General features: G+C 44.9%; 1 protein-coding gene and 1 long non-coding RNA gene across 2 annotated transcripts in view; one reads left to right on the forward strand and one right to left on the reverse strand.

Annotated features, from left to right (window-relative positions):
• Positions 1–25455, forward strand: part of PEPD (peptidase D) — a 419775-nt gene that overhangs the window by 283486 nt on the left and 110834 nt on the right. The window contains exon 10 of the mRNA XM_068260589.1: positions 11859–11927. Coding sequence (XP_068116690.1) covers positions 11859–11927 — 69 coding nt within the window. The remainder of the gene's footprint in view (positions 1–11858; positions 11928–25455) is intronic.
• LOC137538418 (uncharacterized) lies at positions 380–23705 on the reverse strand. The gene is made up of 3 exons (XR_011024781.1): positions 23526–23705; positions 18487–18596; positions 380–602 (listed from the first exon to the last, which is right to left on the reverse strand). It is a non-coding gene; the product is annotated as an uncharacterized lncRNA (long non-coding RNA).

Raw genomic sequence — 25455 nt, forward strand, 5'->3', positions numbered from 1 at the left:
ATCCCGGTCTACATGGAGCTTGTATGTTCTCCCCGTGGTGTTGTGGGTTTGCTCCGGGAACTTTGGTCTATTGCCAATTAATAACGACTTACTGTTTGGCTAATTGCATCCCCCAGTTTTCACACTATTTTGGCAGTTGGACTAAGCTACTTCTACTCAGTGCTTTTAAAAATATAAAAAACAATTTGAATCCCCCATGAGGAGACGGATTTGTCCAAAACCTGTCGGATCTGTCTGACATTTACTACCCACTGTAAAAGTGACAAAACATACAATTATAGTTCATTTTATTCTGTAACAAATGTACATTTTATACATATGCATGCACAATTTTGCATTATATTGGTCCTATAAGTTTGCTTATATTTTGCATGGACAAAACTTTCTTCCAACATATTGAAAGCGTTTTATTTAATTTTTTTATGTAAAAGCTTAATTGTACTGGAACTTGCTGATTTTCACAATCCGGCTATATTTTGCCTGCGGCCAGGATTTCAGCGGCCTTGTCTCCGGGGGTAGAATTAGCGTCCTTCCTGAGAGCTGTCAGTCGTTTCCTAATCTCCGGCTCTTCTGTAAAGGCTCCTGTCTCCGTCTTGCTTGTGCTGTGAATGGAAGTATAATCACATTTCTCAATTAATGATATGATACTGTCTCTACAAGCGATCTCACTGGGTAGATGTGTCTTGTGGGCCTGGCAGTCCTGGGATAGATTATACTGATAACTCTTCACGTCGGGACTGCAGTGTCCATCATTAAATGACAGATTTTACAGCTCCTATATCTTAACCTATTATCAGGACATTCAGAACATGTTCTGTGATTGATCCTGGTTATGTGACATCTTGTGGTCAGGTGAAAAATAGATATTTTTGTTTATTAAAGAAAAAATGACTCATGCTAACCTAGTAAACACACACACACACACACACACACACACACACACACACACACACACACACACACACACACACACACACACACACACACACACACACACACACACACACACACACACACACACACACACACACACACACACACATTGTACATGTATTGCACTGTCCATGCTATGATTCCTGTGAATTTTATAAAGGAAAAGCAGAGAATCCGATTCTAGACAAATTCCATCTTGGTTACCATTGAATGAAGCTAATCCTGACATCATTTCCTCCCTCACTCTTTTTTTTCTCCTCTTGATAATTGTATATTCGTTACCCGCACTCCTCCCAGAGTCTTCAGACACTCCCACTGAGGTCTATACTAGGAAGTGCACTGCCTTATGTCTTTAGAAGGAGGGGGAAATAAAGGGAAGAGGGGGGATACACTCACCTAAAGGATTATTAGGAACACCATAGTAATACAGTGTTTGACTCCCTTTCACCTTCAGAACTGCCTTAATTCTATGTGGCATTGATTCAACAAGGTGCTGAAAGCATTCTTTAGAAATGTTGGCCCATATTGATGGGATAGCATCTTGCAGTTGATGGAGATTTGTGGGTTGCACATCCAGGGCACGAAGCTCCCATTCCATCACATCCTAAAGATGCTCTATTGTGGGTTGTGATCTGGTGACTGTGTGGGCCATTTTAGTACAGTGAACTCATTGTCATGTTCAAGAAACCAATTTGAAATGGCTTTGTGACATGGTGCATTATCCTGCTGGAAGTAGCCATCAGAGGATGGGTACATGGTGGTCATGAAGGGATGGACATGGTCAGAAACAATGCTCAGGTAACCCGTGGCATTTATGCGATGCCCAATTGGCACTAAGGGGCCTAAAGTGTGCCAAGTAAACATCCCCCCACACCACCACCACCAACCTGCACGGTGGTAACAAGGCATGATGGATCTATGTTCTCATTCTTTTTATGCCAAATTCTGACTCTATCGAGACTCATCAGACCAGGCAACATTTTCCAGTCTTAAACTGCCCAATTTTGGTGAGCTTGTGAAAATTGTAGCCTCCTATTGTAGTGGAGATGGACACTTATCATCACACCTCATACCTGAATATTGGCAAGTGGACATCTGGAACCCCAAAATGTATTGTCCTAGTGTGATAAAAAGATTTTCATATACTCCTTGCCTTGTCATCTTTAAAGTAAGCCACCTCCTTTATTCAGATTTTATTTCTAACTAATTGTATTCACATTGGGCACCTCTCTCCTTTCCTCCTGCTCCCGAAAGCCTTGGTGATGATTTCATCAAGCCGCTGCCCAATACTGAGGCCACGTGGCTGCCAGGTGGTTGGTAGAGTCCATAGTTGCATTTAAATTTGCTAGAGCTAAGCAGAAGCCAGTTTGTGACAGAAATCCTTGCTGCTGAGGTTGTAATGCAGCCGTAATACCCTGTGGGTAGGAACTTATTCATTGTTGGGATATGTTAAAGAGACAAAAAACCTGGCTGAGAATATTCAGAGTTATTTGGGATCCTAAAAATTCTTCACTCCAACTTATACAACATAAATTGGTTATGTGATGGCACGTTCCCCCTAACACAGCTAGGAAAGTGTATGGTCCGGCCTCTTCCTTTTGCTGCAGGTGCTCGCAGCAGATCCACAATTCCACCCATAGTAGGTGCTCCTAGCCTCCTATTTAAAAACTATGAAAAAAATATAGAAAATCTATTTAGGGAAAAATAAGGCGTAAATCTTTGTGTCTGTGAACAAACCGATCTTTAGTTCTGCACTACATAATGTACGGCACAGGTGTTGCACTCCTGGAGGGCCAGATCCATGCCAGTGTTTAGGATGGACTGAGAAAGACAGGAATGTGTTCTACCTGATGGACCACACCTTTCCTGACTCAGACCCATCAATTCATTTTAGCTGTGTCAAAAATGTGTGAAGACCTCGGCCCTCGAAAGACCGATTTGACATCCCTGATGTGTAGGGGATCTATCCTTTGGCTACCTCTATTTTTCCACCCTGATAGGTAACAAATGATTGCAGAGAACTGGGGGGCTGGAGTTTTCCACATCCCTCTTTGAAACACTTCAAAACTCAGATCAGATTACCTCTCTGATCCCTTCCCTCTCTACTTCCTTCCCTTCCCTCAATCCCTCCCCACTTTACTCCTTCCCTTTTCTGCTCTCCGCTCTCTCCCTTCCCACTTACCCCCTCCCCTCTCTGCTCCCTCCTTACTTTATCTCAATTTTCTGAACATCTTTCTGAGATCACCATAGTGATAGAGATGCCAAACACTGATGCTTAGATTGCTGGTATAAAGGCTGAAGCCTGTCTTATTTGGTCAGGTTTTCCTAAGCTGGTTGGCTTTCTATACTCAGCACGTTTGAATAAAAAAGAAAAAGAAAGAAAAAGAAGTGAGAATGCAATGTGTTTGATTTCTTTATGTAGAGTGACCAGATTTTTGTTGGTCCAACCTGGGACAGGGAGGGTGGGCGCGGGGAGTGGTTGGGGGGGCGAAAAGTGGGGAGGACTGAGGAGCGCACAGCGATGAAGTCCGGGGGGGGGGGGCGCTACGCCGCGGCGGACAATGGGCGTGGCCATGACATTGTATGGGCGGAGCTAACGTAATGATGTAACAGCGAGGCATAAGAAAGCAGTGTTTACGCCATGATGTGGCCAAACGAGACTTTGCATCATGGGTGTGCAGAAACTGTGTGATGCTAATAGTATACCGTAACCACAAAGCAGCAAACATAGCCATCTATGACCATTAAAAAATAAATGCAGTAACAGTTACCCCGGACACCAGAAAATAAACGCAATCGGCAACATGTCAGCACAAAATAAACGCAATGCGGGCAACATGTCAGTATAAAATAAATGCAATGCGGGCAACATGTCAGTACAAAATAAACGCAATGCGGGCAACCATGTCAGTACAAAATAAACGCAATGCGGGCATAATGTCAGTACAAAAAAAAACGCAATGCGGGCAAACATGTCAGTACAAAATAAACGCAATGCGGGCAAACATTTCACCAGAAAATTACTGCAATGCGGGCAAACATTTCACCAGAAAATTACTGCAATGCGGGCAAACATTTCACCAGAAAATTACTGCAATGCGGGCAAACATTTCACCAGAATATTACTGCAATGCGGGCAAACATTTCACCAGAAAATGAACGCAATGCGGGCAAACATTTCCCCAGAAAAGAAACACAATGCGGGTAAACATTTTACCAGAAAAGAAACTCAATGCGGGCAAACATTTCACCAGAAAATTAACGCAATGCGGGCAAACATTTCACCAGAAAATTAACGCAATGCGGGCAAACATTTCCCCAGAAAAGAAACGCAATGCGGGCAAACATTTCCCCAGAAAAGAAACGCAATGCGGGCAAACATTTCCCCAGAAAAGAAACGCAATGCGGGCAAACATTTCACCAGAAAAGAAACGCAATGCTGGCAAACATTTCACCAGAAAAATAAAGCATTTACTCACCTGGCAGAAGTCTCCGGCCTCTGGCGCGCTGCTCCCGGGCCCATCTTGCTGCTGATCTTCTCTCCCGCGCTGACAGGGCTACGGCAAGATGGCGCCTGAAGCCCTGTACTGGAGACACAAATAGGTCTCCAGTACAGGGCTTCGGCAGCCATCTTGCCGTAGCCCTGCTCGCCTGCCGGTGTCGGAACAGACACCGGAAGACGAGGCTGGAGCGGGGCTGCGGGCAATAAACTGGCACGGCGTCTATAGACTTCGCTGCCAGTTCATAAGGATAGAGTGGCCAGAGTCCCGAGGCCGTGACGTCCCGCTGCTGAAAGCGGGACGTTTCCCGGGACCTCATGAAGCCTGGGACAGTGGACCCCGAATCCGGGACGTGTCCCGGGCAATCCGGGACGTCTGGGCACTCTACTTTATGACTGTTGTGCATGTTAGGTGGTGATCATGGCCTTTAGCTTTCTGCATTCTTCTTGACCTGGTAAGCAGACATGTCACATGACATTCTGCAGATTTACACACTGACTTGGCAGTATTTTTTTGTTAAACTCTCTTTACCTGTTGTCCTGTACTTTTTTTCTGTCTCAGCTTAGAAGCTTATAAAACTTACAGAGCCACATCAACCTAGCATATGCAGGCAGCCTGTTTTGGACTGTTGATCCAGTTGGTCCAGTGTATGGCAGGGATGGTTATGGCCAACTCTATGTGGTAGGGCTGGGACCAGTACAACAAAACACTGCCCCACAGCTTTCCTGATTGTCATTTTACCACTAATTGCAGTTAAGGACGAGCACATTTTAGCAGAAAGAAGCATTTGTTGAATGTTTCACTAGACTGTAACTCCATTTTAAGACAAACAACTGACTGGCAAGAATTGTATGAGCCATTCTAAATTCCAGAATAGGAGACAATATGGAGCGATAGCAATACAGGAGTTGGGATTGCTGGAAGAAATATCAACAACCTCGGATATGCAGATGATACTAGTCTTATAGCAGTGCAACAGTTGAACTAAGGCTCAATATTAAAAAAAAAACACTAAGATCATGGCATCAAGGCCCGTTCCCTACTGGCATATAGAGGGGGAAGAAATGGAAGCAGTATCGCACTTTACACAGGGGTGAAAGATATGTGCACACATTGCACAGCATTCAAAGGCCTTACAGTCTAATGCAGGGGTAGGGAACCTATGGCTCAGGAGCCAGATGTGGCTCTTTTGATGGGTACATCTGGCTCACAGACAAATCAGTAGGGGTTGATTCACTATGCTGCACTGTTCAAGCAGCGCAGCTTAGTGTGGCAGCGCAAGTAACATTTTCAAAGTAGGCACGTTACTGCTGTAGCATGCACTACTAACTTACTCACACTCCCCCAAAAAGGAACAGCTGCTTTAATTGCAGACCCCCCCCCCCCCCCCCTGGACCCTGTCAGGTCCAGTGACTTTGCAGTAAGAGATCCCCACACTTTGATTGGCCCAATAGGCTGCCTGTCACTTGACGGGCCAAAGTGCGGGGATCTCGTCCTACAAATTGATTCAATCCCCAAGGCAGCTAGCTAATTGTGCAAGCTGTTAGTCGGCATTCCTCCTGTCTGGCTCTGGGGGAAATTGCGGATGTTGCTGAAACCCAAGAGAAGCTGAAGGCGTGTCTGACATTTCCGCTGCCTGGAGGATCAACTGTATACACATCACCATGGCAGCAGGGACGTGAGCCCTCTACTGAGCATGCGCACTGTCCCAGTTTAAAACATATTGTATGGCTCTCACGGAAATACATTTTAAACCATGTGGCGTTTATGGCTCTCTCGGCCAAAAAGGTTCCTGACCCCTGGTCTAATGGGTTAAGGATTAGAACATTTGGTGAAGCGAAGCTGTGTATGAAATAGTAAATTTAAGGCCCGTACTCACTGGTAGATAGATTGGGATATGCTCAGCAAGGACGAAAGAGCATTCCCCGATCCTACCCATGGGAACACACAACTTCTCGTTACGAGCACAAACTAGTGTTTAAACCATTGCGGCACTTTGCGTAGGAGTCATCTGAGATCTTAAACATCTGATCTGTCGTGATGGTCGAAATCGCAGTGTGTTACAAAACGTCTTCTGCTTAAGTGTGCTTGCATACCCACGTCATGACATTGTCGAAATGATCGCTCGTTGTGCAAAAAAAAGATGGTCGCCGGAAAATACGCTTAAAAACTGTGATGTGGGTACGTAGCTTTAGACTTTGTTCCTGAGCTGAAAGATCATTGTAGATGGAGAATGCAGCCATGAAATTAAGACGTTCACTCATTGGAAGGAAAGCAATGAAATACTTGGACAATGTAATAAAAAGCAAAAATATCACCTTGTCAACAAAGGTTCGTATAGTCAAAGCCATGATTTTTCCAGTAGTAATGTGTGGCTGAGAGAGTTGGGCCATAAGGAAGGCTGAATGTCGAAGAATCAACGCCTGTGAATGGTGCTGGAGAAGACTTCTGAGATTCCTTTGGATGGCAAGAAGGTCCAACAAGTCAATACTTAAAGAAACTAACTCTGTCTGTTATTTGGAGGAGCAATGCTGAAGCTGAAATACTTTACACATAATGAGAAAGTGGGACTTTTATTGGAGAACACCCTGATGCTGGGAAAGGTCAAGGAGGAGGAGGGGACGGCAGAGAATGGGATGGCTTGGTAGAATCATGGAAGCAACAAACATGAACTTGGACAAGCTTCCAGAGACCGTAGAGGATAGGAGGCCAGATGTGCTGTGCTCCATGGGGGCGCAAAGAGTCGGACATGACTGAATAACTGAAAACAAAGCAATACAGGGCATATGCAATATGGAAGTAAACCAATCAAAATCACATTCAATTTGCATGCAAACCAACATATACATGCAGTTTGTATTAAATTTGCACGCAAGCCAGCTCATATTCATTTTCATTGAAAAAGGCATCATGGACTATTTTCAACATACAAACCTTCGTCATTAATTTTGCTGATGGTCTCTAGTCAGTGCATTCCACCCCTCATTTTTCTGGAGGTGCGCCGTTTCCTCATCGTTTCTCCGTATTACTTCTTCGCTCGGAACGCACGCTGTTTGAAATCTGTCGATGCAGATGTCCAGCTAGAGGTATAATTCTCCCTGCAGAGCTTTCTGACAACATTAAATCATCATTTAAGGGATTCTTCATCCCGCCAGCTCAATTAACCTTGAAACGATTTGTTAGAATGGAAAGTTTAAGATTGACTCTTTGCATCCCATTAGGTGCTGTGTGCTGAATGCTGGGAATTCACTACATCTGTAGATAGCACATGGGGGGAAAGGTAGGGAAAACCGCCAAAATGAGCAGACAAGATGGTGAGAGTTTTGAGATATGGACACTGTCAGTATCTGCTATCTGGAACTCCTTTCCTTACTATCGAAAAGTGCTGATGTGTACATATATATCTTTTTGATTGCTACGTGCCATAAATGGATGGTGCTTTAGATGGAAGAATGGGGCACTATCTATCTGAATTGGCTCTAATGGACTCACTTAATCCTCCATTGGTTATGAAAGACCATTGGTAAAGCCTCCAAAAATTCAAGAGTCCCAACCTGCCACATTTTTTCAGAATGGAATGCAAAACCCCTGGTGTACAGGTGCAATTAAAGCCTATGAGAACGGAGAGCATCTGGTCTCACTAGGCTGGTCTCTACGTGAGGATCGGCAGATGAAACGTGCGTGCAGAGGAGTGCAGCGCATCTTCTGAGCAGATACGCTGATTGTGCTGTTTTGCATCTGCTCCAAGTAGGAATTTAGCCTTACAGTCATGAAAAAAGACCACCAGTTAGTTCTATGTAGCATTGGCACTGTACAAACGTGTTTATGTCATCGTGTCACTTTAAGTATTCTTTAACAGAAAATCCAGCACAGCAGTTCTTGACAATAATTACAGAATCTGAAGAAAGCCATGATATGCAGCTGTAAAGCGTTGGATGTAATCCTCGTCCTATGTAACGCTTTTCCCATGTCTGGGACTAGATGTAACGTCTCATGTCCTGGAGCAGAGGACTTGGCTGAACATGAGTTAATGCGGAGACCCCATTAGCTTTCATATGACTGGGAGATTCCGGCGTGGAGAATCGGCCTGTTAGGAGCCTGCTGGTTGGCGTGAAGATAAGACAATAGCGCGCTTTCCTCTGGGATCTCCGCCGTGAAATCTGCGCAGCTTTGATTAGAAGCCAGAACGCAGCCAGTTAGTGCTATTTAGTTTAGTAAAATTAGCAGTGAAAAATGAGTATGCGGGGTTCGGAGCCGCCTCCGACAGAACGCTGTGTAATCTCACAGTAATTAAATGCCACGCGTATTTACTATCGCTCGCTGGAAACGGCTGACACAATGGATCTGATCTCTGCAAACTAATGATGTTCCTGACTTCTGACAACTTTTTCTTTCACCCTTAAAGGGACTCCGAGCAGTGCAGAAACTATGGAAAGATGCATATCATTTTAAAGCTCTCTTTCTCCTCTTTCCAATGATATATAAACCACCACCCTACGTCTTTTAGTTTTCACTATTTTCGCGATTGAAATTGCCGCGGCCGCGATTTCGATCGCGAAAATAGAGAAAACTAAAAGGTGTAGGGCAACGATTTAGGTGTCGTCAGAAAGAGGAAAAAGAGAGCTTTAAAATGATATCCATCAAGCCAAAGTTATATTGTATTACACAGGACGACACTTTCCCCAGTGTCAGCAGCTCCATTCTGCTGAATGCAGCTGCTGACTTTGACAAAAAGTCGCCCTGTGTAATACAATATAACTATGGCTTGATGGATATCATTTTAAAGCTCTCTTTCTCCTCTTTCTGAGGACACCTAAATCGTTGCCCTACACCTTTTAGTGTTCTCTATTTTCGCGATCGAAATCGCGGTCGCGGCAATTTCAATCGCGAAAATAGCGAAAACTAAAAGGCGTAGGGTGGCGGTTTATATATCATTGGAAAGAGGAGAAAGAGAGCTTTAAAATGATGTACATCTTTCCATAGTTTCTGCACTGCTCGGAGTCCCTTTAAAGCGGGATTGTCACCATAAAAATCTAATTTCAACAGCAACTGGTCTGATCTGAGTGTATCCTCTGTAATAAACTTCCTGTGTCACTGCGTCCAGCTTTCCCTGTATCCCTGTTATCTGCTACTGCTCATGTGCGCAGTACGGACAACTGGACGGGACCAGGGAGGGAGGTGGGCAGGTACACGCGCGCGCGAATGCGCACTGGCAGCGGCGGTAGAAAAAAGACCTAGAGCTCGTTTTTAAACAGGCTTGGGTCTACTAGTTAAGTGATAAAGATGCTAATCCTACCTTCAAAACTTAAAAAAAAAAAAGTTCTGCTGTTATGGTTTGGAGTTATCACATACTTTAGGAGCACTGGCCCTTTAATTGCCATTGCCATCGGCTGGCAAAACAGTTGCATGCCAATGGGTCTTTTTATCTATAATCTATGCCTCATCTTCCCTTTTATCCTCCCCCTCCCCCCCTCCTTCTAATGACATAAGACAGTGCACTTACTAGTATAGACCTCAGTGGGAGTGCCTGAAGACTCTGGGAGGAGGGCAGCAAATGAATACACAATCAGCAAGAGGAGAAAGAAGAGTGAGGGAGGAAATGTCAGGATTAGCTCAATCAAAGGTAACCAAGATGGAAACTGTCTAGAATAGGATTCTCTGCTTTTCCTTTATAAAATTCACAGGAATCATAATGTGGACAGTGCAATGCATATGTTACTCAAGTAGAATATTTATCTACTTCTATATGTGGTTTTTATTTCTAGGTTAGCATGGGTGTCACTAGTTATTTAAAGAAAATGTTACAGGCACTTTTCTCAGTCGGCTGATTATCTTATAGCAAACCTGAAGTGAAACTAAACTTATGAGATGAATAATTGTATGTGTCTTTTAGGCCAGTTTTACACCTGGCCAATGCACAGAATGTAATTCATATGACCCAGCGGCAGAGTGCTTTGACAGGGTCATATGCAGAGCACCTGCCACCCCTCCCCCAGTGATGTACTCCCTGCTGGACAGGAAGTGCGTCACTGGGATTCCCCACCATATTTGCGTTCTTCTGTGCGTGCCTGCCGCACCACCAGTGCCAATGTATTTAAAATGTCTGTCGCCCATTGACTTTCATTACTTCCTCTGTGTCGCCACGGAAGTCCGATGGTTGTACGATTTTGACTTTGCGGAGGCTCTGCGCCATTTGAGCACTTCTGGCACAACGTGTCGCGGTGATTATCCTGGGCCCCATTACCTTATTACCATTATTGTTGTATTACCCTGCTGTAAAAAAGGGTAACGCAATGCACACTTGCAAGGCATGTGTAAAAGTGGCCTTAAAGAGAATCTGTATTGTTAAAATCGCACAAAAGTAAACATACCAGTGCGTTAGGGGACATCTCCTATTACCCTCTGTCACAATTTCGCCGCTCCCCGCCGCATTAAAAGTGGTTAAAAACAGTTTTAAAAAGTTTGTTTATAAACAAACAAAATGGCCACCAAAACAGGAAGTAGGTTGATGTACAGTATGTCCACACATAGAAAATACATCCATACACAAGCAGGCTGTATACAGCCTTCCTTTTTAATCTCAAGAGATCATTTGTGTGTTTCTTTCCCCCTGCAGCTATCTTCCACTGAAGTGTCAGGCTGTTTCTTCCTGCAGAGTGCAGACAGCTCTGCCTGTATGTAATTCCTCAGTATGTGAAAGCCCAACCAGCTCAGAGGAGGATTTATCCAGCTTGTAAAAGATAATAGAGCAGAGAGAAGCTGTACTAATCTAAATAACACACAAGCAGTGTGCAGAGAGAGGCCTGGAGGGGGGAGATGCATCACAGAACCACAACACTGAAGAACTTGGCAGCCTTCCAGACACAGGCCTGACAAGTCTGACAAGAGAGAGATAAGTTGATTTATTACAGAGATGGTGATAGTATAACGTGCTGCAGTAAGCCAGAGCACATTAGAATAGATTTTGGAACTTGTAGGATGGAAGAAAACCGGATGAATTTTTTGTTACGGAGTCTCTTTAAGGTAAATATAACACAGAACTGAGTCTCCTATTTTATGTTCAGTTTAAGGGTTCCATTCTTACGACTGGCTTCTATTTGGTTTTCAGGAAACCAGATTAAATAAGACAAGCTGCATGACAACCTCATTTGCAACTCATAACTCCAGTTTAACATTTGCTGTACTGGAAAACAGAAAGAGACTATAGACAATGTCTTAGTAGGGCTAGCACTATATATATCTTATTATGTCACATGTCACTTCAGGTGTGCTTAAAACTAACTTGATAAAATGACTAGCATAACAGATTTTAATCCTGCTTTAAAGTAAACCACACTGTTGCTTCTTGATTGCTTTTATTGAGGGGTGTACATTTTTATTGTATTTATTCCTAGAGGTATAACCAGCTGTGTTTTTCTTTTCCAGTGTCTTCCTGCACTACTGCTACGCTCGCGGAGGGATGCGACACACTTCATACACCTGTATCTGCGGCAGGTAGGACCATGTACCTTTCAGTTCAATCAGGGCTTAGGCCATGGCCTAGGGCACCACAGGATCAAGGGCAGGTGGGGAAGCAGGTTATACTAGGGGGAAGGGAAGGGTCACCTGGAAACCTATACTGGAGGGAGGTGGAACAGGAGGATGGCTTTTTATACTTGAGGAAAGGGGGGGGGGGGTCATCAGGATACCTATACTGGAGGGAAGGGACAACGGGTTACCTATACCAGAGGGAAAAGGGTCATCTGGCTACCTATATATTGGAGGGACAGCAGTCATCTGGCTATCTTTACTGAAGGAGGGCAGCTTCTGACAGTGGCCTTGGGTGGCAGTAAAAAGTACAATTCCAGCTCTGCGTTCAATGATCTGTTAAAATAAGGCAGCTGCACCCAAGGAGCTCTATGCTGTCAGTTTGTAGTTGGGATAACCCCGCCCACTTTTGAGACTGCACACCTGCATTGTTACTCTTTCTAAACACCTTTTATCCCCCCTGTTTACTTTTAGACATGTCTTTATTATCATGGCAGTACTAGAAGAAAATGACATAATGCAGAAAAATATACCTTCATTACAAAATTAAATACTGCAGCCGCAACAACATTTCAGTTTTATTATAAATGGGATAAGTAGTCACATTTTATTAGTGGTTATTATCTATAGGTAATAAGGTGTAGAACTCTACACACTGGACCTTGCAGGCTGCTATATAACTTTACATGCTTACTTTTTATTTTAAAATAATGGGTAACAGAGAAAGCATTTTTTTCTTTAAAGTTGAGCTGAACTCTTGCACAGAACAGAAGGAAAACTTAGAGAATTGCACCCTGTGTGTATTTAGAGAGTTTACCCTGTCTAATCCCCCCTCATCTGTGAGTAATAACATCTGTAATTCAATCTCTTCGGCTGTGTCAGCTCAGGAATCTCCTTTGCCACGGCAGAGCAGCTAATTTGTAAACACAGGATGTTAATATGTCAGCTTCTGTAAAAGCAGGAAGTAGACACACTGCAGGTGTATTGCAAGATTTGTATCAGCTGTAACAGACATGTTTTTCTTAAAAAGTTATTATGCTGTTGCGTGTATTTTAAAGCAGAGAGGAAATGCTGTGTTCAGGTCCACTTTAAAGTAAATAAAATTATGCTGTGGGGCAGGGGTCAGGAACATTTTAGGCTGAGAGAGCCATAAATGTCACATTTTAAAATGTTATTCCTTGAGAGCCATACAATATGTTTCAAACTGGGACAGTAGGGCTCACGTTTCTGTTGCCATGGTGATGTGTATACAGTTGATCCGCCAGGCGGCGGAAGTGTCAGACATGTCTTCAGCTCCTCTTGGCTTTCAGCAACATCAGCAATTTCCCCCGAGAGCCAGACAGGAGAAATACAGACTAACAGCTTGTACAATTAGCTATCTGACTTGGGAATTGATTCACTTTGTAGGGTGAGATCCCCGCACTTTGGCCCAATAGGCTGCCTGTCAAGTGACATGCAGCCTATTGGGCCAATCAAAGTGCAGGGATCCTGTTCTACAAAGTCACTGGACCTGACAAGATCCAGAGTGGGACAATTGGAGCGGCCGTTAGTGTTGGGGGGGCGCGAGTAAGTTAGTAGTGCATGTTACAGTAGTACTGTGCCTACTTTGAAATTGTTACTTGTGCTGTCACACTAAGCTGTGCTGCTTGAGCAGTGCAGCTTAGTGAATCAACCCCTACTGATTTGTATGTGAACCAGATGTAGCCATCAAGAGAGCCACATCTGGCTCCCGAGCCATAGGTTCCCTACCCCTGCTGTAGGGGAATAGATAAAATGTCAGAACCGCTCTAATCCATGGGAAGAAAACAGGTCTAGGTACGAAGTGGTTCAAAACAAAAATGTATAACTTGAAAATGAACAGACCAGCAGAGAAAGCGATCTCTTTAGCACTGATGTGACTGTGACTATCACTGAGGATTATGCCATTTCCCCTTTATTGTGCCTTGCACTGTTATCATAGGGCCTGGGACACACTGTGGATCTCTGCTGCACTTTGCAATGGTGCAGTCATTCTATGCAGCGATGCCCAGAGAATTTCGGAGTGATTTCCTGGGGTTATATAATAAACTGAACCATGCTTCTGATTTGCAGTGTTTGTGTACATTTAACCTGTGGGAATAAAATTTGAAATACCTACCAGCCTCCCGAGGTTCATTTCTGCCGTCTTCTGGCACATAGCCCCGCCCCCTTCCACAAGAGGTCATAGGTCCTTCTCTTTCTCCAATTAGAGAAGTGCAGACAACCTCTTGTGGTGGGGGTGGGGCTACGTGACAGATTCTGGACCTCAGGACACCCGGTAGGTGGATTAAACTTTATTTAAACTTTAACCACTTCGCCTATCCGTCCAGATGGGCACTGCTGCTGCAGCCGTGTGGGGCGCGCGCCCGCGCGCGCTCTTGCTGCCTCCCGCTGCCCCCCCGATCAGTGAATGGGAATATAATTCCCATTCACCGATCTAAGTCTCCGGCAGAAATGCCGACGCTTTCTCATTAGAGAGCGCGGTATTTCTGCCCCCAGGAAACATCACCTTCTTCTTATAGTTCCTAGGTGCGAGATCGTTCGCATCTAGGAATTTTTTGAATGTGGTCATCTTGTGGCCAAATAGTAAACTGCACCCACATACCTAAATTAAATAAAAAAAATACATTATATTACATCTAAAATTAGCCATTTACCTCCCAAACTAAAATTACCCATATACATTTTTGTATTTAAAAAAAAATAAAAAAAATTACAATTAAAAAAAAACAAACTACATAAATAGTTACCTAAGGGTCTGAACTTTTTAAATATACATGTCAAGAGAGTATCTTATTAATTTTTTTTAAAATTATAAGCTTATAAATAGTGATGGACGCAAATTGAAAAAATGCACCTTTATTTCTAAATAAAATATCGGCGCCATAAATTGTGATAGGGACGTAATTTAAATGGTGTAATAAGCGGGACAAATGGGCACATAAAATGCATGGGTTTTAATTACTGTAGCATGTATTAATTTTAAACTATAATGGCCCAAAACTGAGGAATAATGATTTTTTTCCATTTCTATCTTAATCTTCCTGTTAAAATGCATTTACAGTAAAGTGGCTCTTAGCAAAATGTACTACCCAAAGAAAGCCTAATTAGTGGCGGAAAAAACAAGATATAGATCAATTAATTGTGATAAGTAACGATAAAGTTATTGGCGAATGAATGGGAGGTGAACATTGCTCGGATGCTTAAAGAGGAGCTGTTAGGTATAAGGTCTCAGAGAAAATAAACACATATATCAGTAGCTAAAGATTGGCTGTACTTACATTACATATGCATTTCACTGTCCACGTTTGGATTTCACAGAATTTGTATATAGTATATGCAGAGATAGATGCTCCTGACAGCTCATGGCAGGCTCCATGTTTTTCTGTCAAATGTGTCCTCATGTCCTGCCTGCTTCCTGATCACAGATAAGCTCCTACTTGAACAACACAGTGTGCAGTGAATATTAATGAGCCATGTGGCTAGGAACAATAGCTGACTCCTGCAGTGTACTCTGCCCGGATATTTATCAGTGCTACGCGCTGGACTGATTAGAAGCTCCTGTACCGTCTCATTAGCAGCCGAGGGGAGGGCCCCAGAATGCTTTGCAGTTTAGTATGCGGCTTGCGTCCTTATGGTTCTATAACAGACTTTCTGATAAGCACACATCAAAGGTAACTGAGATTTTTATCTTCACTAATTGCTTTATGGCTTCCTTCTAAACTGTTTAACACAGGAGAATAGAGGTTTAAATTAGCTTCTGCAGCCTGACAGTTATGGCCCATACTCACGAGGGACTTTTGTCGCCTCAACACGCGGCGCGCGCGTGTTGCGGCGACAGGTCGCCCGTGAGTATGGGCCGTCACGCGCGCGCGCACCCCGAACTGTCGCCCGTCGCTCATGTCGCCAAAGTTTCAATCGCATGGCGACAGTCGCCGCCACACCTCCCCCGCAACTGTCGCTAGTCCGCGTGAGTACGCGGACTAGCGACAGCAACCTCCATTGTGGTAAATGGAGCTTCCGGCGGGGGGAGGAGGAACGTCGGCGACAGCTTCCGTCTCGCCGCTGGTCCCTCTTCCGCGTGTGTACGCAGAGGGACCTGGCGAGGAGCTGTCGCCGGCCTGTCGCCCACACGCTCACGTGTGCTGGCGACAGGCCACTTCTGCAGCCCGTGAGTACGGGCCATTACTCTTTAAGATTGTCGACGCTGTAGGCTGAAGTGGTTAAAATCAGACTCAAAGCCCTGCAAAATTGCTTTTGTAAAGCCATTGAATATTAAAAGCTAGTTTAATATTTACCTCCTCAGGTGCTGCTCCAGGGCTTCTCTGACCTTCCTGAGAGTCATACGCTCTATGCTGTATACCTCTGGTTCCTGAGACATCATGTCTTGTGACTGGGAGGGGGAGGAGGTATGAAAGCACTGAGCATGCGACTGCCAGGAAGATGGGAAGAGACACAACCCATTGCTGGAGCAGGTAAATATTACACTGCTCTGCTGCACTACTCTGCTATGTGGCCAGATGGAGTGTGTGTGTGTTAGTGAAGGGGGGGGGGGGGGTTAGGGGTGTGTGTTTTATCAGCCACTGGCTCAGAGGAAAGGGCCCTATGTTTTTCCATAAAGTCGGCATTTTCAGCTGCTAATCTTAAAGCGGATCCGAGATGAAAAACTAAACATAACAAGTGGCTTGTCTATATATCTTATCTAAAGTTTAGATAGTTTACACAGCAAATCTATCTTCAAACCGCTTCAACAGTATATTAATATTTTTTCCTGTGATACAATGGGAGCAGACATGTTTTCTGCTTGTCACTATTACACAATTACACACACAGGCAAGCTTATCTGTATCTAGGCATGCTAATCTGCATATTCTGTGAAAACTCCACTCTTATCTCCTCCATTACACAGGCAACTGATCTGTATCTGCACTGCAGCTCTCAGATTGTGAAAACTCTGCCTCTGAAATCTATAGCTAGTAACACCTTTTTCACCTGCCCAGACTGAAATCCCACAATCCCTTGCAAGCGCCAAGGCACTCTGGAGAAGCTGTGGGTGTGGCTTGTTTAGTTTATAGGGAATTAGAGTATTAAAACAAAACAAAACAAGTATTTGGCTTGAGGAATGCCCTATAAACTATATGTAAGGAACACAATTATGCAAGGAGTAAAAGTTCATCTCGGATCCACTTTAATAGACACATTCCCAACAAGGTGAACCAGTCACACTTTCCGGGCCTTCTCCTTCTCTGCTGTAGGCAGGCTGTGTTAAGGCATTTGGCCTCCTGAGCGTTACGCCGCTCAGGAGGTTTTGCATTATCAGTCCCTCTCTCCCCCCCCCCCCCACCCCCACTCTAATGTATTAGTTAAAATGTGTCCATGACCTACTAGCTAGCGCTAAGCTAGCTAGTATTGTCTGCCGGCACCTCCGGACCCCCCCCCCCCCCCCCCCCGGATCCCCCCAATTGTCTACTGGATACATTACCCTGCCTGGATCCCGCAATAAGTGCAGCCTCCCCGCTCAGCTCCAGTCTTCACAATGGGGAGGACCATACATAACGTCATGATACCTTGACGTCACCAACGTCATGTGCAGTCCCGATCCTCCCCATAGTGAGGACCGGAGCTTAGCGGGAGGCTGCTCGATCGCTGGATCCCGGCGTGCTAATGTATCTAGCGGCCAATTGGGGGGTGCTGGCAGAAAATACTAGCTAGCGTAGTGTTAGCTAGTATCTAATGGTCACAATTAATCAAATCTTTCAATTCTGGCGGGTCCCGATCGGCAGATAAACCTCTGCAGCGGCATGCCCGGCACAGTATTGGGCATACCGCTAAGGAGTTTAAAGAGAATCTGAAGTGAAAATAAACTTATGATATGATTTGTGTGTGTAGTACAGCTAAGAAATACAACATTAGCAGCACCGATATGAGTCTCATGTAGTTTCCAGTACAGGAAGAGTTAAGAAACTTCACTTATCTATGCAGAAGAGCTGCTCTGTGCTCTGTGACTTGCATAGTCGCAGAGAGCTCTGTCTTCTGAAGCTTTTATCTCAACTGTCTCTCTTTGTATATTGTTTGTGTAAGGCTTTACTACAGAGGAAGTTTGAAAAGGTCATTAGCTCTGCTCTGTGAAATCATTAAAAATGCTGACTGTAGTTCGTAAACTGTAAATATAAGAGAATGATGCAGTGTAATAATAAAAAAAAGCTATATAACTAAAAATATAAGTACGAGACTATTTTCTTTGCTACAAATGTTCTATTAATTAACCATACTACACATACAATTCATTATATCACAAGTTGTGTTTTTTCACTGCAGTGTCACTTTAGGCAGCATTTGTTTTATTAACACAGCCTTCTTAGCAGACTATCCTGGAGCCAGTAGCACAACGTGTCGGGCAGGTGTGCAGCAGAGGCACCGGAAGGACGACACGCTAGCCGGAAATGACGTGTCGGCCTCCGCTATGGATTATGCCTTCATATATTGAATAAAGAACGACGATACTCACAGATTGAGCTCCGGAGCTTTTCGTCCGTTTGTGGACAGAACAGCGCAGCTCACAGGGCGACGTCTGCCGGCAGGAGACCGCTCTGCTTCCAGTAGGCGAGATTGACATCTCTGACATTTCCGGGAATAAGCAAATTATATTGAGAGGTTAAAGTACAAAGACGGTTTGATTTGGTGAGAACGTCAGTGAGTTTTTGCCAGTGATCTCCTTCTGAAGCTGCCATTATTACCACTATTGAGACACGCCGCTTCCTAAAGGGATACTAATCATTTTGCGTATGATTGTTAGAGAAAAATGCCAAGTAGGTTTATTGGATTGAACGCTAAGGGCTCTTTCACACCAGAGCCCACTTCTGGCGTTTTAACGTAAAGTCTATACTTTGCGTTAACAAAGGTAAAAGGAAAGTCCATAGACTTTCCTTTTACCTTTCACACCCGACGCTGCGTTTCAATACGTTGCGGTACGACGCGTCCCGGCGCATTTTATCGTCGGGAATCGCCGTTTCCCCTTCGGGGTAATTAACTACCACCGCCGCTACTCAGCGTCGCACCGGAGTTTCCCGACGACACGCCGCAACGCGTGCAGGAGCCGTTCTCCTGCACGCTTTTGGTGTGTAACGAGCCTAAAGCCTTGCTCTCACACTAGATACAATTTGGCCCGGGGGGGGGCGATAACAACCACCTCTGGCAATAATCTAGCATGTGTACAGCAGCTTCCAATGCCCCTTCAACATCTCACACTGGTGAAAGACACGGGACAAAAGAACGGGAGCCCAATATTGTGGTATGTCTGTCTCAATTGAGTCAATAAATGAAATATAAATACTACTCACAGAAGCGGGTTGCAGAGGGGCAACCGACCACAGGAAGCAGGTGGAGACAATGAACCCGACTCCACTCAAGGTGGCCCCAACCGGACCTGGGTGTGGTCGCTCTCCTTGGTAAAAGTGACAGGTCATCACTATGGTAGAGACCATATGTGGTCTGTCTAAACCCCTCCAACGGGATACGTTGGGGGGTAATTGAGCAGAAATTTTGGAAAAGTGAAAAAGTGAGGTAGCTTACCTCAATGAAGAGGTCTTTGCATAAACAAAGAAATGTTTCATAAGCACAGGCAACGCGTTTCACAGGTCTAAGCCCGCTTCCTCAGGCCAATAACCGTGCCTGTTTGCAAATACTAGCCAGCATAGGGAGTACTACAACGGTCCCCAGAGAGATGAGCTGGTCTGAGACATATTGATTAGCGGTTTTTAAAATCGCTCCTATTCACTTTCATTAAAATCACGGTAAAAATCGCTGAAAAATCGACGCGGTCACGTATGCGAAAATAGATTTTAAAAACAGCTAACCAATCGCAAAATGCTCAGAAAAGCGCTTCTAGTGTGAATGGGTCCTCATGGTGTATTCAAAACTCTAAGGGAGGTGCCCAATACAACGGAAGCAAAACAGTACATGAAGCTAATATTTAGTGGTAAAAAAGTAACAAAAGGGCGGCGGCCTACCTTAATGGAGATTACTCAATATTGGTAGTAAAAGACTTTATTTAGCAGCTGAGCTGACAGAGCAACTGCATTGGCATAGCAGGCACTCTATTGACCTGATGAAGCTGTGATTAGTTGTGAAACACGTTGTGTTAATGCTAAATAAAGTCTTTTCTACTAATATTGAGTCTTCTCCATTAAGGTACGCTGACCTATCGTCCCTTATTTACCACTGAAATTAGCTTCAGACACTGTTTTCTTTTTTTGTTGTTGTTGTTGTTTTTTGTATCTAAAGTCATTGGGAGTCAGTTAAAAAAAAAAGCCAGATACTTACCTTAGGAGAGGAAAGGCTCTGGGATCCTATAGAGCAGGGATCCCCAACCCCCAGTCCGCAGCCCACTGACGATCTGTGGGCCATTGCCCCCACCTCCATCCCCCCTCCAAGGGCCGCCGCTGGTGTTACCTTAGCTGTCGCCCGCTTCCTCTCTTATATTGCCCTCTCCTCCATGCTTGTTATTTTCCTTCACTTTGCTGGTGGTCCGCGGGTCTGGCCTCTGGCCCCATACTGGGGCACTATACTAGCTTTACTGGGGCACAATACTACCCATACTGGGGCACTATACTAGCTATACTGGGGCGCTATACTACCCATACTGGGGCACTATACTGGGGCACTATACTACCCATACTGGGGCACTATACTAGCTATACTGGGGCGCTATACTACCCATACTGGGGCACTATACTGGGGCACTATACTACCCATACTGGGGCACTATACTAGCTATACTTCCCATACTGTCCTCAAGGCCCACCAACGGTGCATGTTTTGTGGAAATCCACAGAGGTAGTTAATCAGGAAACCACTAACATACACCACCTGTGTATGTTAGTGGTTTCCTGCAAAACATGTACTGTTGGTGGGCCTTAAGGACAGGGTTGGGGAGCTCTGATCTATAGGATCCAGAGCCTTCCTTCTCCTTAGGTAAGTATCTGGCTTCTTTCTTTAAAACGACTCCCGATGACTTTGCTGTTGGAAGCCTCCCTCCTTAGAGTTTTGTTAGCTAGCCACTCATCAGGGTTTTATTGTCGATTTATGATTCATAAATCTTTATAATCATTTTTTTGGGAGCTGCAAGCTACGCGTTCACCACAAGGCCCAGTGAGGACGGTCTTTCCCAACACGGCAGAGAGTGGTTGCTGGACTAGCAACTCCCATTTTATGTACTAATATCTTATGTTGCCATACTACAACATACTGGTTTCCCGGGGTCCTTGTGTCTCCTTTTTTTTCCTCTTACATGAACCTTGAAAGCTGCTAACATGCCGCAGGCAGCTTGAGATGTCATGTGTCACGTGGAGGCCTAAATAGTTCAGAGCTTTATTGGTGCTACAAGGAGAAGTGACTAAAAGAAGCAAGGGATACCTGCAGGGAATGGGGAAAGGTAGCTATGCCCCCAACATGCACCATATGCCTGCTCTGTATTACCAGCCAGAATAGCAGCATGACCAGCATGGAACATAAAGGCCCTCCACTGTATAGTCCACTCATGCTTACCATTTTTATTGGGTAGGAATGAGGGGTTTGGGTTATACGTATATTTGAGTCTATAGAGTAAATAGAGAAGCCCAAAGCAAAAGATTTCTCAAGGTTATACAACCTACCGCCACCCCTTTCATCATCCCTTTCCCAGCTCATTGCATTGTGTTGTAAATGTGTCAGAAGCCCTTCATCTTGTCTGTGTAAAGGTTATAGATGCGGACATGTAGCCGGCGTGACAGTTTCGAGACAATGGAACTATATTTTTTATTTATTCTCAGTGAAGATTAAAAGCAAAGAGAGGGCTGCAGGCCTGCGGAGAGCAGCGGTCAGCTAAGCTGGAGATTTATACCTGTCTTGTAAGTGGAATGTGACGGCTCTGCCAGGTACGTGCTCTGAGCCACTGGGGCTGGTCATCAAGAGCTTCACTGACCTTTCCAGCGTGTGGAACAAACACGCCAAGCTCCTCCGAGGACTGTGTCTGGCTTGCATGGATGCTCAGAACTGTCCAGCTGCTCCAGGAGGCGGCGAAGGTGCAGAGAGAGGAGCAGAGATGTGCGCTATAGTGTATGGAGCCTCGATAACCTTCCCCACCCCGGAGAGAGGAGCTGAGAAGAGCGTTACAGTGTATGGAGCCTCCATCTCCTTCCCCAGCCCGGAGAGAGGAGCTGAGAAGAGCGTTACAGTGTATGGAGCCTCCATCTCCGTCCCCGGCCTGGAGAGAGGAACTGAGAAGAGCGTTAGTGTATGGAGCCTCCATCTCCTTCCCCAGCCCGGAGAGAGGAGCAGAGAAGAGCGTTAGTGTATGGAGCCTCCATCTCCTTCCCCAGCCCGGAGAGAGGAGCAGAGAAGAGCGTTAGTGTATGGAGCCTCGATAACCTTCCCCACCCCGGAGAGAGGAGCAGAGAAGAGCCTTACAGTGTATAGAGCCGCCACCTCCGTCCCCGTCCTGGAGAGAGGAGCAGAGAAGAGCGTTACAGTGTATGGGGCTTCCTCCTTCCCTGGCTCGAAGAGAGAAGCAGAGAAGAGCGTTAGTGTATGGAGCCTCCATCTCCTTCCCTGGCCCAGAGAGAGAGGAGCAGAGAAGAGTGTTAGTGTATGGAGCCTCCTTCCCCGGCCTGGAGAGAGGAGCAGAGAAGATCGTTACGGTGTATGGAGTCTCCATCTCCTTCCCCGGTCCAGAGAGAGGAGCAGAGAAGAGCATTAGTGTATGGAGCCTTCATCTCCTTCCCCGGCCTGGAGAGCAGAGCAGAGAAGAGCGTTATGGTGTATGGAGCCTCCTTCTCCTTCCCTGGCCCAGAGAGAGGAGCAGAGAAGAGTGTTAGTGTATGGAGCCTTCATCTCCTTCCCCGGCCTGGGGAGCGGAGCAGAGAAGAGCGTTACGGTGTATGGAGCCTCCTTCTCTTTTCCCGGCTCGAAGAGAGAAGCAGAGAAGAGCGTTGCAATGTATGGAGCCTCCATCTCCTTCCCCGGCCTGGAGAGAGGAGCAGAGAAGAGCATTAGTGTATGGAGCCGCCATCTCCTTCCCCGGCCTGGAGAGAGGAGCAGAGGAGAGCGTTAGTGTATGGAGCTTGCATGGAGGGAACTGTGTTCCATTCTCATGGTTCTTAATAGGATGTTAAGTGTGCGCTGAGAATTCACTTATGAAGCTTAATAACACTCCTGATTTTTACTAATTACTGAAGAAAATGACCGCTCCTCTGTTTACTAATGCTTAGCTGAGGCTTTTCTTATGAGGTTTTCTTGCCGGGGATTTTTGGGGGGTTTGTGTAACCGTGGAAACAGGTGTCCTGAGTTGTTGGTTTTTTTTTAAGAGAAAATCTGTTGGAAATTGACAATCCTGTGCAGCAAAACCATAAATGTGAAGATATTTAATAAAAGTATTGTAGATCCTTATTGGATTCAGTCCTGCAGATAAGGGGGCATTCTGTGCAGTGCAGCTCATAGTACAGAGGGCTTGCCTCTCCGTCATATGCAGAGATGAAATAACTGGGGGGGGGGGGGCAGTTCTTACCCTACCTTTTCAATTCTACAGGTTCCCCCTTCCTCCTGGTGGTGGTGTATTTTTGTCCCCACAATTAAAAGGGGGAGGGTGTTGTCATGGCACCACTCTTATTATTGACCTATGGCAGATAAACCCCCTGTTGCGTAGGGCACCACAGGAGGATGGGTTAGGGAGCGTGACTGGAAGGAGGTGGTTATTTTCAGTTACCCCACTGGTCACGTGATCAATTATGCAAAAGGAGAGCATGCCACACCTTTTCTCAATATCTAAATAGGGGGTATGGATTATATTAACATATTTATGTTCAATCCAAAATTGCCTAATACTCTGACCTCTGTGCCAGCTTGTAGTAAAAGCAGTAAGCCAATAACACAAGTAGGGATATGAGAATTGGTGACATGCAAGGAAACTTAGATCTTAAAGAGAAACTCTGACCAAGAATTGAACTTTATCCCAATCAGTAGCTGATACCCCCTTTTGCATGAGAAATCCATTCCTTTTCACAAACAGACCATCAGGGGGCGCTGTATGGCTGATATTGTGGTGAAACTCCTCCTACAAAGAAATTCTGAGTACGTACTCTTGGCAGTTTCCGGTCTGTGAACCTTGCTGCATTGTGGGAAATAGCGGTTTACGGCTGTTTCCAACTGCCAAAAAAGCATGCAGCAGCTACATCACCTGCCCACAGTAAAAATGTCACCACGTAATAAATGTCAGAATGTAAATCAGGGATTTAAAAAAATTTACAATGGGCAAACACTGACTAAATCATTTATACATAATTATTGTAAAAAGGAAGCACTTTTTTATTACATTATTGTCACTGGAGTTCCTCTTTAAACGCTGGTCTGAAGGTGTTGCCTACAATACGATTGCAGGGTTGACCAAAATAATTTGAAAACCTGGGAAATTGGTAAATTTCAGTACCAAGAACAATATTTTCATTTACTTCGGCTTCAAAGATCCAGGCAGATGACCTCAAATGAAAACATTTAAATTAGCTATTAGAGAGGTGATAAAGGGGGTGTGGCCAGCAAAATGGCCTAGTCCGTAACCCTTTGCACACTCACGTGCCAATTTTTATACAAATGCATTCAGAGATATCAATTTGCCAGGCACCATTGCTATCTCTACAGCTAAGGTAAAAGCGGGGGTCTTGGTACAAAAGAATACATTATCTTGCGTAGTCGCTTACACCGCACAGAGGTACCCCAGTATTCATAAGTGTCCTAACTCTGGCCCTGTAACATGCATAGTGCAGACAAGCAAACATTAATTTAATCAAACCTATCTAAAAGATTAGGAGCACATATCCGGACGTCCTCTCTTGGGACAGATAGTGCATCAAACTAATCCTACAAAGGAGTTAACAAAATATATCCATGTACACAATGCACACATCAGCATAATCTGTGTACATACTGACGGGAAGGAGGGAGTGCACTGACTTTAGGCCACACCTCCTTTAGCACCTCCCTAATAACATATTTAAATGTCCTAACGAGGCGATGTGCCTGGATTTATGTGTGTTTTCTTGTAACTGACCCACGTGGCCGGGGTTTAATCCATCACACTCCCTGCTTCCCCTGTCTGTGACCATCGTCATTACGCACACAACTCATGCTGTTGTGGACATGGGTATATTTTGTTAGCTCCCTTGGGGGAGTCTGATGCACTATCTGTCCCAGGAGAGGACGTCAGGATGTGTGCTCCTGATCCTGAGATAGGTTTGATGCATTGAGTGCATGCATGTCTGCACTATGCATGTTACAGGGCTAGAGTTAGGACACACAATAATATGTTAGGGTTACGGTGGCCACTAATGATCCAATTTCTAGCGAAAAATCGTTCAAGCGATCAGAAATTCTGATCGGAACTGAAATCATTCGCTACACCATTAACGAACCAAACTTTGCTTCCTGTCTATCATGACAAGAAAATCCA

This window comes from Hyperolius riggenbachi, chromosome 11 (genome assembly GCF_040937935.1).
Source record: "Hyperolius riggenbachi isolate aHypRig1 chromosome 11, aHypRig1.pri, whole genome shotgun sequence".
NCBI classification, from domain to species: domain Eukaryota; kingdom Metazoa; phylum Chordata; class Amphibia; order Anura; family Hyperoliidae; genus Hyperolius; species Hyperolius riggenbachi.